Source organism: Aythya marila (assembly GCF_965140915.1).
Source record: "Aythya marila genome assembly, chromosome: 15".
Classification (NCBI taxonomy): Eukaryota; Metazoa; Chordata; class Aves; order Anseriformes; family Anatidae; genus Aythya; species Aythya marila.
Window position 1 is genome coordinate 4,693,697 of NC_139056.1, and position 17,465 is coordinate 4,711,161.

The following is a 17,465-nucleotide window of genomic DNA, read 5'->3' on the forward strand; positions in this document are numbered from 1 at the left end:
GTGGGGCTTGGCTGGGACAGGCGGCTCCTGGCTGCCGCTGTCTGGTCCCCTGCTGACACACCAGTGCCAGGGCTGCCTGTCCCAGCCCATTTCACCCCATCCTACCCCATGCCATGCAAGCACACCCATGGGTAATTTGGGAAAGGATTGGGTCTCAGGGGGTTCAAGCCAGCAGTGAAGCATCATGACAGTGGCTTCTCCCTCCCTGTGCACCCCAAAAGTTTGTGTGGCCCCAGCACATCCTGTGGTTCTGAGGCATTCTGGGGACCCAGCTCCCCCATTGAGGTGCTCAGCCCTGGGGGGCTTTTTGGTGGTGTTTCCCAATGCAGAGTTTTCTCCAAGGCTGAAGGACTTTGCTTAGGATGAGGAGGTAGGGGCCAAAATATTTGGAAATTTCTTCCAAAAGCTGAGGCACTCGGTGGAACAAAACAAAAATTTGGATCAGCCAAAAACCTCGTTTATTTTCTGGGTGGAAATTTTTGACAGCCCTGCTCGGGGGAGCCAGCCGAGCCATTTTGTGTCTGTGGGCTTGCAGGGAGTTCCCGTGCGGGGTTGCAGGGCACCAGGACACCTCCGTGCTGCTCCCTCCTGCCGGCTCCCACCTGGGCAGGAATGCGGCCGGTCCCGTTCCTCACTGGCCCAGCACGGGACGAAACCTCGCTCAGCCCCCTTGGAGGCCGCTTTTGCTCCAAAATCGCTCCCTAGCCCCGCTGCTCTGAGCCTCCCGTGGGGCTCGCGGCCCCGAGCTGCTGTGGTGCCCGCAGGAGCAAGCTCGGGGATTTACCAAGCTGCAAGAAGCAAATGAAATGAAACAAGTGCATCGCTCCCGTGTGAAGCAGAGCTCCTGCCCTGGCAGCGTGGGTGGTGCTGGGAAGTGGCTTTTTCTGGTTTGAGCCCAAGTGTCACCACGAGAGTTAAATATTGAACAAACATGAATCAAAAGCAAATGCTATCAGCCAAGAAAAACAAAGCAGCGTGTGTAGCTGTGGCTCTGACTCATTTGGCTTGAAAATGCAGCAGGGAATAAATTAAATTCGTCTCTTCCTCGCCCTCTCGGAAAGGAGCAAGGGACCCACCTTGTCACCCGAGCACATTGGGGGGGTGGCTTTGGGTGCAGGGGGACCAGAGGGTGCCGGTGCCACCCGTGCCAGGCACCAAGCGGGCTCTGAGGAGGGGCTGGGGGCTTCTGCACTGGGTTGTGGCCTCAGAGGGGGATGCATGGGGATCGGGGGGAGAGGAGGGGAAATGACTCCGTGTGTGGGGTCCCTTGTGTCCCCTCTGTGTGGTGCTGCAGCCCTGGACCCCAGGGGTGAGCCCTGTGCCTCTGAGCCCTGGAGAAGATGCTGGAAAGGTCAGGCCTTAGATGTAAAAGCCAGGAATTTCCGGGGTGTAACGTTTGCATCTGTGCACACAGGGTGCACCCACGAGCAGCTGCCTCTGATGGGCGAGGGAGATAATGCTCAGCTTCCGCCACCGAGGAAGTGCTGGGTGGACGGGGCAGGGCAGCACCTTGCTCCCCGGCACGTTTTGGGGGGGCCGTGGGTGGGGTGCATCCCTGGGGCACCACTGCGGGCACCCTGCGAGGAGGCAGGTGGAGGTGCTGCCCCAGGACACCGGCTGCCTTGGACCACTGGCACCAGGACAGGACCTCGGTGGTGTCGCCGTCCCCACGGGCTCTGGGTGCTGTCACAGGGGGGTGACGCTGCCTTTGACAATCCCGACGGGCGAGTTGGGGAGGCCAGCCCGGCCCCGAGTGGCCGCAGCACCCCGACACCCGCTGCGCCCGCCCGCCGAACCGCGCTCCGAGCGGTTTCGGCAAACCCTGCTGCCATCGCCCATCCCCTCCCAGCTGCAGGAACCGGTCCCGGGGAGCATGCCCGGCACCGCCCGGCCCCAAATTGCGACAGCCCTGGGAGCGGCTGCTCACCCCACGCCCCGCCTGGGGTCCCCGGGCTGGGGAGGTCGAGGACCTCAAGCGAACCCCGATGGTGGCACGGCTGTTCCCTGGGTGCCCACCGCTGCCCATACTGGTTTGTAGGGTCAGAGTCCATCTGTCTGCCCGCTGCATGTGGGGCTGTGTGAGGCTTGGAGCAAAGCCCGACTTGGCTGGTGGGAAGGGGACTGAACCCGGGATGTCCCAGCCAGCACAAGGGGACTGTCCCCAAGATGTCCCAGCCAGTGCAAGGGGACTGTCCCCAGGATGTCCCTGCCAGCCTGGGGAAGTGTTGCAGAGGGATGGCCCTGGGCAGAGTGGAAAATCCCAGGGCAGGTTTTAAGCATTGCCAGGTTGGGTTGGCAGTGAGCAGCCCAGAAGAAGACAGTTCTTTGAACTTCTCATGGACTGGCATGTGTTTTTTTTTTTTTTTATTATTATTATTATTTTTATTTTTTAATTATTTTTTATTTTACCAAAAGCTTCTCCTTCCAACTCCTGGCTGCAGGATCTGGGGAGCAGTGGAGGGGGGCAGCAGGGCCAGTGTCAGGGTGACACCACATCCCGCTGGGGACACTGCCTGCCAGGCAGGGACGCAGGGCACCGGGCACATTTCGGTGCCAGGCGTGGCGCCTCTCACCCAGAAACTTCGGGGAGGTTTCCCCTGTGGGTGTAACCCAGGGCACCCCACCGGCCTCCCACCCACACGGGTGCACGGTGACAAAGCCCTGGCAGTGGCGGCTGTCCTGGGCGGGGGATGCACCCTGCCAGGGCACCTGTCCCCGAGCCGGGAGCTGTCAGGCAAGAAAGCTTTTGGCTCGGGCACATCCTGCACAGTCACCCGAAAAGGATGCTGAGCGGGACAAGCCTTTAATTCACCGTCTTCTTCCGGGCTGCTTCGATAGCACCCGAGAGCAGCACCCGCAGGCTGTCCCCAGGGACCAGCAGCCGCGTTTCCCAGCCCCAGGACTCGCCTGGTCCCGGCCCACGCTGCCCTGGGCTGGGCTGGCTGCGCCTCCCTGCTGAAGGGAGGGGAACAAAATACCTGCATGAGCATCAGGTGGCACGGGGAGGCTCATCTGGGTCTTCTCTGCCTCTTCCTTCCAGTCCCCGGGTGTTTGCTTCCTCAGTTACAACCCAACAACCTTTAACGGGGGGACAAAACACGCAACAATTGTGCCCCGAATAACATAGGTATTGTTATTTATTTATTTTTTTGGCAGTTTGGAAGGAGGTGCTGGGTGCACACATTTGTCCAGTCCTCATGCAGCTCAGGGACGCTGACAATCGGCTTTAAGGCGCTCGGCGCGCTGAGCACCGTGTGAAACACCGGGTGCCAGCAGTGAAATTACAATGACTGCGTGGCCCAGCGAGCAGCGAAAGGGGCAGCGAGCTGGGGTGGGGGGCAGCAAAATGCATCCTGCCCGGCTTCTGCAGCACAGGGGTCCTGGCACCCACCCTGTGCTTCTGCTGCTCGTGGAGATGCTCTCCATGCCGTGCCGTGCTGTGCCATGCCATGCCGTGCCACCCCATGCCACGCTGAGCACCTCAGCCCCTGGGGACCCCTCGGGGGGGCTCAGAGCTCCTGGCAGCAGCAGCAGCAGCCACCGTGGGCAGGGGAGTGAGAGGCATCAGCGGGGTTTATCAGGGGGGAGCAGGCAGAGGGGCGATCACATGGCCGCCCGCTGGGATTAGATGTGGCTGGCGGCAGCTGGGAGCCGCGCCGAGCGCCCGGCCGCCCGCGCTCTGAGCCCATGGCCCCGGGCAGCGGGAGCCGGCAGCGGCAGCCCTAGGGCCCCGGATGATGTCCTACCTGCAGCCCCCTGGCCGTGACCTGGAGCGCTTCGATGGGCTTTCCCTCATCTACTGGTAAGCACCGGGCCGCGCTGGTTGGCTCACTGGTTTTAGGGAGCGGTGTTAAGCCCACGCAGGGATGTGCTCGGTGACCTCGTGGCTTTTTAGGGTTTCATTCCATTTATTTTGGTGGAGGGAGTCCCTCTCCGCAGGGCAGAGGGTTGCGGGGGGATCCTGAAGCCATGGGGCTAGGGCAGGACCAGAGCCTCAGCACCCAGGGGTGATGCTGCCCCTGGGCACCCAGCAGCCAGCACCAGGTGAGGCCGGCACCAGGTGAGGGCAGGGAGGGGATTTATTTTGCATGCAGCAGCTGGGGGGGAGCACCCAGGGCTGCCTGTGGATGCTCATGCTCGTGTTGCAGCCCTAGCACTGGGGTTTCCCACCCAGATGCTTCCTCTCTGTACCTGTGGTGCTGGGCTTGGAGGGAGCGCGCCCGTCCCGTGGGGCAGGTCAGCACCGGTGGCAGGGGCAGGGCAGGGCTGGGGGTGGCTGCAACAGCCCCAAATGTTGTGTGGAGGGGGCAGAGCTGCAGTGTTCTCCCTCCAGCCCCCCAGGAAAAGGGGCAGGGGCTCCGGGCAGGCGGCAGGAGCAGGATCTGAGCCTGGTGCTGGGCTGGGTGCGGGGGCCGGGAGCTGGCGGCTGCAGATGTCTATGTAGGGCAGCCGGGAGCCGGCGGGAGCGCCGCTGCAGCCAGGGCCAGGGTTCAGAGCGAGCGGCTTTAGCCGATTAACTGGGGGGTCAGTGGGCCGGATCCAGACCAGCAGGGACTCGCTGGGCTCTTGGGGCCACCCCGAGCTCCCGTGGAGGCTTCTCGGGCTGGCCGAGCCCAGGCGTCCCCCGTGGGGATGGAGAGCCTGCAGGCAACTGGGACCGTGGATGTTTCTGGGGCACGAGCCGTCTCCTGCTGAAGGAGGTTATTGAGGTGAGGGATGAGGGGTGCTGGGGGGTGCGTGGGGTGGCAGCACCCCGTGGGGGACGTGGGTGGGCTGGTGAGGGCAGCGCCTTGGGGTGATGGCTCCTTCTCCCCCATGAGGCTCCCTGGGGCATTGTGCGGGAGCTGATGCTTCCCTGCTGCTTTTGGGTGTAGAAAAGGCAGAATCCGTTGCTGGATGGAAAGTGGTAACATGGGACGGGCTTGACCTTGCAGGGTGAGTCTGGGGAAGCGCTGCCGGCTTGGTGCCACCCCTGGGTTCAGAAGCAGTGGGGCTGCAGTAGGGTGGGGAGCTCAGGGCAGCACAGCTCCCCCGTCCCACAGCACCCCCGGCTCTGTGGGGCTGCCCATCAAGATCAAAATTATTATTATTATTATTATTATTATTTTTCTTCAATCAAAAGCTGTCTTCTCCATGAGAAATCTGCTCCTTCATTGGGGTCTGGGTCCAAACCTTCCCCAGCTTCGTGCCCCTGGCCATGGGGAGCTGTGCGTGGGGCCGGACCCTGCGTGCGGCGAGCTCCGGCTGCGTGGGGCCGGGGCTGGGCTGTTGGGCTCTGCAGCGAGCAGATGGCGGGGAGATAACACCTCCCCAGCCCACCGATAAATATGGCCGCTGATTAAAAGATTAATTTTGCGGAGTTTGGAATAGGGATTTGATACACATGGTGTGGTGGTGGGACGTCAGCCGGTGCGGTGGCGGCCCCGGCAGCTCCTCTCTCAGCTCCCTGACCTGGTGCTGATGCTGCCGGCATCTCCCACCTCTCTTTGTTTCTCCAGGGGATGCGAGGGGCTGTAAGAAAGCCCTGCTGAAGGTGTTTTGTGCAGGATCAGGCTTTGTGTTTGACCACGGGGATGCTCGAGGATGGAGCCAAGCCCTCTGCAAGCTGCTGTTGGCAGCACGGAGCTGCCAGGGCTGCATCTCCTCCAGCATCTGTTGCAGTCCAGGCTCGGTGGCATGACCCGCACCGGGAATCTCTCCCCAAAGGCTTTGCTTTCCCGTCTCTCAGCAGCCAGCTGCTTCCCTCCCCTCTTTATTTCTCTCTCCTGTCTTGGGGGTGCGTTGGGGTTCCCTCGGGCTGGTTTCCTGCCGTCCTTCCCCAATTCATTCCCCTCTCCTCTGCACCGGGGTGGGGGGGGGGGTGGCAGTGCTCCACCGCCTGCTCGGCCACCAGCATCCTTCCCCTGCTAATAAGTTTACAACCAGTCCAATCCTATGACCGAGGGGATTTAGCAAGGCAGGGAGGCTCATAATCCTGTTAACCCTTTGCAGGTCCCATTTGCCTGCAGTGGAGTGGCTGAAGGGTTCCCGCTGGCCTCCGCTTTGCCTTCCAGCTGAAGCTTGGGCAAACCTTGTTTTTTTTTTTTTCCTCCTCTGATGAAATTCAGTGTGTTGAGATGCAGCAGGGCTCGTGACCTCCTGTGAGCGTGTGGGTTTGGGGTGGTGAGCTGCTCCTCAGGCCCAGGCTGTGCTTTGCAGCACAAATCCCCGTGCTCCCATCCAGGGGAGCAGCACATCCTTGTCCCGTGGGTGGTGAGGAAGAGGAAGGCAGGCGGGGTGCCACCGCCACGCCTGCTGCAGCGACAGCGGGGTGAGCTCGTTGCAGCCTCGTGGCATGCATCCCGCTGGCCGGCCAGTGCCTGGGGGCTGGGGCAGGTGCCGGGAGGCCCCGACACAAACATCGTCCCCAGGAAGCTTCACCAGACCAGGCGGGACCTGGCTGCTGCCTGGAACGGCCTCTCCCTAATTGCTGCAGGACGTGGTAATTAGAGAGACCTTTTTGCCCTTCCCTCCACCGAAGCGCTTTGAAGCAGCACGGGGCAAGCTGCATGGCCATGGGGGGAGCTCGGCCCGTGGTTGAGTCCTTCTGGCCTCTTCAAGCCTGCAAACAACCCCTGGGTGGGAGCCCCGGGGATGTTCTCCTCGTCAGATGGAGCCAAGCGCAGGGTCTGTCCTGGTGGTGCCTGGCAGCCGTGCCTCACACAGGGGGCTACACGTGCTCAGGGAGAGGAGCATCCCCCCAAAATGCCCCACCTGCACTGCCTCGCTGCTTGTCTTCAGGTGGGGCCAGCTCCCTCTGGAAGCCCCTGCCCATAGAGGGGAACATCAGGGAGAGTTCACCGAGATGAGTCCCCCGTGCTGAAAAGAAACCCGCTGGCCAAGAAGGGTGCGGATGAGTGGGGTGAAGTTCAGGGGAGGGTGGCAGAAGCAGCTGAAGACCTGAGAAGCTGGGCTAGCAGGGGAGCTGCCCCTCCATCTGCCCTCGGGATGGGGGCTGCTGCTGGTTATATCCCCCTGGGGGACGGGGGTTTTCCTCCTCTAAGGCTGAGGCAACGCGTCCTGCCTGGGCTTAAGGCTCTTCCTTCAGCGGGCAGAGGGATCAAGCAGTGAAACATTCTTGGTTTTAGGAACTGCTTGCTTCGCCATCACTGGACAAACAGCCAGGCTTTGATTCCAACAGGGCTGGGCCTGGTGACTGGTGACCCAGCACCACTGGGCTGGGCAAGCCCCCCAGGACCACCTCCCTGCTCTGTGCCTTGGGGCAGGGGATGGAGGAGCCCTGGGGTCTGCTGGGCAATGGGATGGGGAGGTTGGTGTGAAACCCGGGCCTGGGGAGCTGTGTCAGCACGCTGAGCTCGCAGCAGCCCTACAGCATCCTCCCAGTGCTGGTGGGTGGCTGGGGGCTGTGTGGTGCCTCACAGGGGGCTGCAGGTCCCTGGGGCACTGGGACCTGTCACTGCCCTCCCGGTGCGCCATGGGGGCACCACAGCCCCAGCTGGGACACTGCATGGACCCATGTGAGCCCTGCCATTGAGGAAATTCTTCACCCTTTTGGTCACAAGCATGTCTTCGTGGAACGCTGCAGCTCCCAAAGCACCTCCAGCTTCCTCCCAGTCTGCTGTTTCAGAGCACTGGGGTTTTTAGCTGCTGGCTGGATCTCAGACTGTTTGGGGCCGAGCTGGGCACCCAGCGGGGAGGCTCCTGCCTTGGGTGGCGGGGGCACCCAGCGCCAGGGGGACACCCAGCACCGGGGGCTGCTTGCAGCTGGGGAGGTTGGGCACTTCTCCACCAGTAACTTCGGCAGCGTGTTTCTGTTCAGGCTTGCCTGTGAACATCCCTGATTTCTTTGAGTTTGCTCAAAACAGCTCCAGGGGCAATATTTATGGAAATGGCGTGGGCGATGCTGTGACGGTGGGCAGCGTGCGATTGCTTCTCAACTTTACAGCAGCTGATTATCTCTTTTTGTTTGATTTGTTATCACCACTTTGTAGCCGATCCTGTAAGCAATGTGGTTGTTGTCTAATCAGATGCAAGCTCCTCTTCAGCCCACGCTAATGTTGTTTTGTCATGAAACAAATGTTGGATCTTCATTAAGCAAGAGCCTGATAGCACCTCTCTGGGGAGCTGCCCGAGCATCCCTCGCTCCCACGGTGGCTCCTGGGCTTGGTGGGACATGGATCCCACCACGGGCTGCCCTCTCCCATGTCAGACCTTCTTACTGCTGCCTCCTGAAGCCCTCGGACTTTGCTGCTGCTGAAGGACAGCTTTCTGCCTCTCTTTAATTCCCACCTCTTTAATTCCCACCCACACAAACCTGCTCGGATCCCGTCCCTCTGCTAAGCCCTGCAGCGAGGCTCCCTGCTGGCTCGGTGACCTGTCCCCAGGTCTGGCACCTTCGTGCCCTCTCCTTGTCCTGTCCCCGGGCTGACCTGGCCGCAGGACGGGGTGGCTGCAGCCCAGGTTTAGGGTCCCACTGCCCACATCCTGCTCCCTTCTGCCCCTCCTGCCACCTTGTGTCCTCCTGGTGCTCGTGCTGGGCAGGGAAGGGAGGAGGCAGAAGGGAGAAATGTGGAAGGGGCTCAGTGCCCGTGTGCTGGTGCTCCAGAAGGTCCTCCTCAAACTGCAGAGGAGAGGTGGGTAACACACAGCAGAGGATGGCATCTGTTCGTGAGTTTCCAGTAGATGGAAAAGAAATTCTCATTGGTTTTGTTGCATCCCCAACCCACCCCTTCCATCTTGCAGATCCTAATGCTGTTTTCTGCAGTGACAGGGCTGAAATCTGCCCCGGGCAGCAGAGGGAGGCCCTCGAGGCAGCTCGCTCCCCTCTGGCAGCATGCTGCTGGGCCAGGCACAGGGTGGGTTACATCACTGGGATTTGGGAAAAAATCCAAGGACTTTAAAACTTAAAATGTGCTGTCAAGAAAACTGAGGATGGAGAGAAGCAGAAGAGAGAGGACGTCCTTCCCACAGAGCCTGCCTTCATGAAGGGCCCTAAAAGGTCTGCCTTGAAAGTCGAGGAGCTGGTGGCATCAAAACCTGGAAGTCCAGAGGCGCTTGGTCCCTGTAGGTGCTGTTCTCTTGTAGTCTGGGCAGGAGGGGCACAGAGAGGCTTGCATGATGAGGACAAGCTGCTTCTGCTGATCATTGTGCTCTGTGCAGCGATCCTCCTCCCCTCTTTTTTTTTTTTTTTTTTTTTTTTTCCCTCCCCAGATGCCTTGGAGAAGGTGTGAGAGCTGGAGGTGTTGGGGAAGGTGCAGGGCGCAGCCAGCCCGTCCTTTGTGTCCTTGTCCCCACAGGAGGTGGTGGCACCGCCTGGGACAGGGCTCTCACAGCTGAGGCTGTGTCCTGTGCTTCTCCCCAGCCCTCCCCATCGTCACCTGTTAGAAAAATGCCTCAGGAACATGCCTGACTTGTGCTGGGTTTTGCCCTCGGTGTTTTTTGTCTTGTGGCTCTGCTCTGGAAGCCTTATTGTTGCTTCCACTTTGCTTCAGCCACTCCTGCACGCAAGTAAGCGTTAATTAAAGCTGATGGATGTATCTTCACTCAGCTTTGGATATTATTATTATTGTTATTAGCAAAAAGCTTTTATATAGCAATAATCAATGCCACCAAAACTCACTTTTTCTAGCAGTAGACTAAAATGTGGACGTAAAGCACACGTTTGTAGGCTGTCTGGCCCTGCGATGTTGGTTTGTACTGAATTCGTGCTCCTTCCATTCACCTGCTTATTGAGAAATGTGAGTTCTTCCTGGGATGAGAAGCCTGGGCTGTTCTGGGATGCCCAGCTGGGTCTGAGCTGAGGGTGCGTTCCCTTTGTCAGCGGGGTGTTTGCCTTCAGCACCAGTGATATGGGGCAGGATCAGGACCTTGGGGCACGCTGCACGTGGCTTATAAATCTTTCCTGAATGGGAGCAAAAGCTTTAAACTAAAAAAACTTTTGAAGCTATTCTGTTGTGGTTTAGGGTTGACTTCTCCTCTAGATAGGACAGATGTTAACCAGCAGGAGCAGCACCAGAGTCTGCTGATTTTCCCAGCACCAGCCTGTTTTGGAGAAAGTGAGGGCCTGAGGGCTTGGAGATAAAACTGAGCCCTGGTCGGGCTGCAGCTCATTGTGGTGCCCAGCCCAGCTGGTGCGATGTTTTGGGAAGGAGGGGGGTGGCTTTGGGTGCTGCTGGTGGCACTGGGCGGTCTGGTGATGGCTGCTGAAGGATTTGGTCGTGAAGCTGCTGAGCATCCCAGCCCCAAACACGTGCACACACAGGGGTCTGCTCAGCGCTGCAGGCACTGCCCCCTGTGCCACCCCTTTGCCTCGTCAGCATTGATTTGGGACAGTTCAGACTGTGAGCCAAGGGGTTAATTCTGTGAATTAATTCATTAGAGAAGTCTCCAAAGACCTCCTAAGGTGTGGGACAGCTCCCCATGGACAGGGAACAGGCCTGGACGCAGGGCGGCAGTGCTGCAAGGAGCTGAATTCACGTGTCTGCCCTGCCACAAAACCTGGCTGTCCTAGGCCGAATGCTTTAGGGTCAGAGACAGGCACGTGGACCTTGGTGGGATGGGTGGGCTGGTGCCCTTCTGAGCAGCAGGGTGCAAGGAGACCCCTGTGGAGCACACCCTTGGGTGTTCTGTACCCCGGGCCTGGTCTGAGGGGTGATGTGAGGGCATCGCTGGGGAGCCCAGTGGGGCTCCCAGTCCCTGGCCCTGTGGCAGACTGGGAAGCAGTGCTGTGCTTCGGCCCCTCTGCTCCTGGTCCCTCTGGCTGAAGCCTTTTCACAGGTGTGGGGCGAGCACCTTGCCCTGGAGGGGTGCCTGTGAGCAAACACCAGAGGTGGCTGTGTTTGGTGTCCAGTAGACATCCTTTAGCTGCAAGAGCAAAACTTGGATAAAGAAATTAGATTTCTAGAGTGCTTTGGCAGCTGAAGGTCTGCTCTGAATTTTTAATGTTTCATATAAACTCCCCAAGATGGAAGTAATTTAAAAAACAAAAGTAAAACAGCAATTAAAACACAGGAGAGCCTTTCACGGTTATTGTTCTGCAAGTTCCCTGACCCTGGGCAAGGCAGCACGAGGCCCCAGTGAGGGCTCCTGCCCATCAGATTCATCTTCGTGTGGGGGAGAAGTAACATCCAAAGCACCGTGTCCAAACAAACATCTGGCAGAGTCTGCAGCCCTAAGCAAACACATCTGTATCGGGTCCACGGATGAGCTGGACTGGTGTGCACCGATGTTCAGTTATTAAGGTCTGGTCCAATTAACGAGGGTGGCCTGGAGCGTGCAGAGATGCTGTGGGGTGACCCCATTAATGGAGTTGGGCTGTCCCAGGGTGCGGGACGTGTGCTGTCCCACCCAACCTGGTGCTCGTGGCCCAGGAGGACACGATGCCATGTCCCACCTCTGGGGTCACCCCGCTGTGGCTGGGGGCACAAGGGGAAACGGGGCAGAAGAGGCTGTTTAAGGGCAGGTCCTGCTTCTGACCTCCTGATGGCCAGCGGAACAGCTCAACTCGCCTCGCGTTAAGCAGGAAATGCTGTGGGCTGGAAAAGATGCAAAGGAAAAAAAAAAAAAAAAAACACAACTAAACCCCTGAGTGCTACAGTCTGTTATTGCTTCCAAAGCTTCGCCAGGGATTTTAAGTCTTTAGGGATGCCAAGGATGCGTGTCCTGCGCTGATCACTGCCTTTCAGCCCTGGAGGGGATGTTCCCAGAAGATGAACAATAGGATGTACCCAGACAACGATCCCATTGTTTTAATTCTGTGTGGGGAGCCCTCCAGGGGGCTGGGGCAGCTCACTGCCCCTGTGCTCAGGAAGGCGCTCGCAATGGGCAGCATTGGCTCTGCTTGGCTTGCATAAGCTTTAATCTAAAGTTGGAGATGTTTTTAGCTGATCTGTGTTAATGTTGGGTGGAATTAACATGCATACGGGGCGACCACGTGACCCCCGCCCTCCCCGTTTCGCATCATTTTGACGGATTCCTGCCAAATCGGGGCGGCCGGGCTGGGCTGCCGCTGCCAGCAAGATGCCTGCTGTCTCCGTGCTCTACAAGGGAGCCATCATCATCAGCAGGTGACAGCACGTAGAGGGCCAGGGTGGGGATGTGGGGGGGTCCCAGGCTTCCCCCCAGCACAGGGCTGGGGCTCGTGGGATGGAGGACAAGGTTTGGTGGCACCGGTAGGCACCTGCTTCGCTGCCGCCTCTACCCTCGCCCTGCCTTTCAGCCCAGTTTGAGCTGTTTCTCTTTGCTCATGGTAGAGTTTTCCTTGAGATTCATGCTGAAAATCCCAGGGGGTGGCTGGGGCCAGGCTGGGCTGGCTCCCTGGAAACCCCAAACACCATTTTCTGGCAAAGCAGTGGGGCCGTATGGCTGTCTTGTGTCCTGAACAGCTGAAATGTGGGAATATCGAGGGGGGTGGTTTGTAACATGGATAAAAAGCTTCCAGCCCGAGCTGCAGAGGTGGGCGTTACGGCCCATGGTTGGATGTTGTGAGTGGTGTTTGTATGGCTGGTAAGAGCAGTCTGTGAGGTTCCATCCCATTTTGCTGTGCTCGGAGGAATGCATCTTGCCCTGCTTCATCGTCCCTTCTCAGCTGCACCCAGTGAAGATCTGGGACCTGATCTTGGTTCAGAAACTCTTTTTCCTCTTGCAAATTAAATTCCAGAATGAAGAGTGTTTTGGGAGACCCCTGCCTGTCTCTGGGCTTGTCGTGCCAAGGTCTTCTGGTCCTCCTGGGGCGACCCTGTGGAGGAGGAGCGATGCCTGGAGTGGGGCTTCCCCAAAGCTGGGTTCTATTAAACCAGATTTAAAAATCAATAGAAGGGAGTGGAGGGAGACTGGCTAAAACAGCAGCTGGGATGTGACTTGGCGTGGGGGAAGCGAAGGTTTGGGTTGCTCTCCTGCCCACTTTGGGAGAAGCTCCCACCCTCAGCCTGGCAGGGCAGAAACTTGGGGCCAGGCCGTAGATCCCCAGTTCTGGCGGGATGGAGATGTGGAAAATGGTCCCTGCCTCCCCGTGGGCCACCCCGCATGTGGTACAGAGCACTTGGAGTAGATGTGGCCTGTTTTTCTTCATTACGGGCTGTTTGTGTCTGTGAAACGGGTTTATTCCCGGGACATTGGTCCTAGCCCTGATCTCACTTCCACCCAGCTGGACAGCTGTCCGGCCCTGTTAATCTGGGGTAATGAATCGCAGGCAGGTCCATCAGCTTTGCTGGGTGGGGAGGATGATGTCCAGCCCTGCACATATTCTCTCGGTTATCTGTATAAACCCTGGGGGGGTGGCAGGGGGGATGCTTTTTGCCAGGGTGGGCTTAACACGCAGCCCTGACTCTCAGCCCGAACCTCCAGGTAGCCCTGCGGGGCCGGAGGCGGCGCTGGCACGCAGGTGGACAGCTCTTTGTCATCACCCACTTCAGGAAGATGCCTCTCCTCTCTCCCCCAGGACACTCATGGGACCGTACGGGATGGATCGAACCATGCATTGCTTTGACTTCTACGACTGTGCCAACGGGCTGGGTGAGTCCTGAGCCCCCTGATGCCCACACTGGGGGAAGTTCCAGCATCCCGCACATCCCCAGGGTCCGTGTCCTGATCTGTCCTCTGTCTGAAGTCCGATTTCTCATGGGAATACCAGTTCTTGTGTCTGCCTGTGCTGAGCTTCTGATAGAACCTTTCACAGCTGGGGGGTTCAAATAAGGTCAAAATCCCAATTAATTCCTGCTGGTGATGAGCAGCTGCAGTGCTGAGGGCTGCACGGGAACCTGGAGCTGGGGCTGAGCAGGGTGGAGGGGAAGGCTTTTCAGAGCTTTCTGCAGATCTTGCTGTCTTCTCCAGCTTAACAAAACAAATCCCGTACACTTCCCAAGCCCGTGCTGGTGTCCTGGCTCCCAGAAAGCCCCTGCCAGGTGCTAGAGCCTTCCTGGGGCCTGGGCTCTATGAGGGCAGGTGGGATCCCATCGGAAACCCTGGCCCACAGTAAGAGCACGAGCACAGAGTGAGTCAGCCAAACTTGGTAGGGCACCGGACGTCAAAGCACAGAGAGGAGGGTCATAACCATCTGGGTGACCACCTGGGGGCCTGTCCCAGGAATTCCTCCTCCCCAGAGAAACAAGTTCAGGTTTCCTGGCACCACTCGTTAATTAGCGGCTGCTCCCAGCTCTTGGCTAACGGGGCTCTATGCTGCAGTTCCCTGGCTCTCTTCTGATCACCCACTCATAAGGCCCATGGGAACTTGGGGAAGCTCCTTTGCTCTCTGAATATTTTAATCTCAGGAAGCAGTTGTGGCTGAGTTGATGGGATTTTAGCTGTGGGGTTAGATTGGCTCATTAAGGACTGGTCACAGCCCCCCACAAGCTGCTCCGCTGGGTCCCTGCACAGCTCCTCTCCAGCTGCTGGTGCCTGAGGGTCTCTGCAGGGTCTCTCAGACCTCTGCTGGGTCTTGAACCATGCTGCAGGAAGGCACAATGATGCAGGAAGGCACAAACACATTCTGGAAAAAAGGTTCCTCTGTGAGCACCTATGCCTGGTGCCAGCTTCTTCCACCCAGCTGCGGGTGCTTGGCAGGGCAGAATCAGTCTGCTCGGGGCTGGTGAGGCAGGTCAGCGTTTGGCCCTGGCTCTGCTTCTCCGTGGTTTGGTGTGGAAACCCACAAGTGGACCTGGGCAGGAGTTCAAAGGGGTTACCTGGCGGCTCCCAGAATGGAGCTTGGAATTAAAGAATAGCCGTCAAAGGGCTGATGAAGTGCTGATGAAGGAGTGTTTCTCAGAAACGCCAGGATCCCATTATCTTGACCTTCATCTCCTTAGGACAAGGCAGAGAGAGATTCACCTGCAATCTGTCCCTTCCTCCAGACAGAGAGAGCTGGCTGGGGCTGCAGGATCAACAGAGGGATTACGGGAAATGTAATTGAACATTGCTGGCTTAGGCGCAAAGCGGGCAGCCTCACTGCGTGCAGACCGCTGGGACCACGGCACTGTGCTGGCGGGGACAGCATCCCCCAGCAGGCAAATTTCAGTGTGAGGGTGGTGGAGCTGGGAGGAGGAGAGTTTGGGATCAGAACCTGTGCTGCCTACATGCCTGGCACCCCAGGAGCCGTGGGGATGATGGCATTTGGGCTAAACAACCAGATTAGCTGGGAGACCCCTGACCCGTGGCACAGAGCCGCCCGGCGAGCCGGGAGCAGGTGAGATTATAGGGCTGAGAAGTTGAGAACTGTGACACCGGCATTAGTGGGAGCAGGATTAGATGTAGCAGGGAAGCTCAAGGATCTTGGGGAAACTTATACTATTGCTAGGAATCCAAAGAAAACTCCGTCTTGGCTGGTGCAAATTGCATTCCCACCTGGAATTTCCCTGTAAACCTTTATTCTGCAAAAGAGAAATGAGTGGAGACATCAGCATCAGCACCAGGACCTCTGCCAGAAAGGAAAGATTAAAGAGAGGGATCCAAAATAGGCTAGATTATCTGGCCCTAAGTATGACTTAATACGCATTATACTGGGACTTTGATGCTGTGATAATTAAAGAGCCGTTATTTACCTAAACTGGGTCCCAGATATAAATTCAATCGAAACAGGCATTTATAAAATAGGAAGGCTCCCAGGAACGCTACCCGAGCTGTGGAACTCCCAGACAAAACCCCAAGGAGAAGCAGACAACAGACAGGTGCCTGCTCTGGACTGCAGCAAACAGCCTGAGCCTGTACCCCCGTGGGCACCAGCAGGGGATGGGGGACAGGGCAGTGCTGTCACCCACGGTCCCACTGCCCCACACCACCTCTGCACCCAGGGGCACTCCCGGTGCAAGCAGCAGTGCCTGCCGGGATTGCCAACAGGGGAGAGAAGGAGCTCGTTGGTTTTGTCCCCCCTGTCAAAGTTTGAGTGTGGCTGGGAGCGATGCTGTGAGTAATCGCTGATTTTAATAACAAGATCGGATTTTCTCCTGACATTGTTGGGGATGAAGGAGGATTTGTAGATACTTCAGCTATATTAAGCCATTATTACAATTGATGTGCGGACACAAAAGGGAAATGAGTCATTATTCACTTGATGCCCAGGAGACCGGCACCGACAGACGTCACGGTGCTGTTGGGTGCTGTCCCTGCTGGCCCCCCCCTGAGGTGCAGACCTTCAAGGGATGTGCCTGACCCACGCCATCACTCCTCACCCCTTCATGCACTGGGGGAGCTGCTGGGGCTGTGCCTTGTGCAGGGCCTGTGCTCGTGGTGCAGGGCCCCTGGGCCCTCCCGCTGCGATCCTCATCCCGGGGGCTCTCTGCCACCCGCCTCAGTGAGTTTAACACGAGGCAACTTGAGAGACAAGGCCTTTCCCTAGGATAGCTGAAAACAACAGGAGTCCTTAGTGCAGGGCTTAGGTTATATTGGAAGGGGAGCAGCGGATGGAGATTGTGCCACTGTCCCCAGTGGTCCTGAGCTAGGGCCAGCCCTGGGGCATGTCCCCAGTGCGGTGCCAACTGTCCTCAGCCTGCCCTCCCAGCCACAGCAGCAAAATGCCTGACTGGCGGGTCCCGGGAGAGATTTGTTAATTAAAGCCAGGCTTTTTAATCCTTCTGTCTGCAGCCTGCATCCTCGAAGTGGGATTTAATGACAGCGGGCAAATAAGTCTCTTGCGCCTTTCCCAGCCAGCTTATGCACGGCAGCAGGGACACAGCCGTGTGGTGCCAGCCCCTGGTGAAGGCACCCATGGAGTTTGGGGAGCTGCAGGGCACCAAGGGACATCCCTGCCTCTGAGCTGCTCAGATGGTGCTCAGAAGTGGCTGCTGCAGGGGATGTAGTGGAGCATCGCCTTCCCACAACAACTTCTAATGGGGCTCATCATGGCAGCTGAAGCTTCTCCAGCAGAATTGCCTCCTTTCCCAGCACGGACCAATTTAAGTGCAAACGATGAATTTTTTGGGTTGTGGGAAGGCAGTCACTCCCTGCCCATGCGTTCCCCAAAGCTTGTTCTCCATCACTGTAACACGGAGCAGGTGTTATCAGATGTTTCTGGCCTCTGTGCTGCGTCAGCAGCCTCGTCCTGTTTCTGCCGCGGGTGTAGCACAGGAGGCACGCAGGACCTGCCACAAAAGCGGTTTACAACAAGCCTTAGATCCCAAATCTGCCTGGTTCGTGCCTTTGTGCCACGGGCGTTTCTCCTCCCCCAGGTATTAAGGTGATCGGCGGCATCAAGGAGCTCACCGGAGAAGAATATGGAGTCTATGTCAAGAGGATCCTGCCAGGGGGTGTTGCTTATGCTGACGGTGAGTGAAACATGGAGGGGGATCAGCAGAAAAGCCAGAAGACAGGGTACTTCCATACATTGCTTTTTGGGGCATTTGGGTGCTTCCTCCCAGATTTTCCAGCAGCGGGGCTGGTTTTTACTGTGATAATCACTGTAATGATGAAGGGCTGCATTGCCCCTGGGCTCCACAGCACTTAGAGGATTGCTTTGTGGCTTTAACCCCAGCTCCATC

The 17,465-nt window shown here is 58.1% G+C and overlaps 1 protein-coding gene across 1 annotated transcript in view; it reads left to right on the plus strand.

Moving 5' to 3' along the window:
* Positions 1-3,734: 3,734 nt before the first annotated feature.
* Positions 3,735-17,465, plus strand: part of LOC309883806 (syntaxin-binding protein 4-like) — a gene marked incomplete at its 5' end in the record, with an annotated part of 40,110 nt that continues 26,379 nt past the window's right edge. The window contains 3 exons of the mRNA XM_082772187.1: positions 3,735-3,802; positions 13,439-13,512; positions 17,157-17,252. Of these exons, the coding sequence (XP_082628313.1) occupies positions 3,735-3,802; positions 13,439-13,512; positions 17,157-17,252 (238 nt within the window). The remainder of the gene's footprint in view (positions 3,803-13,438; positions 13,513-17,156; positions 17,253-17,465) is intronic.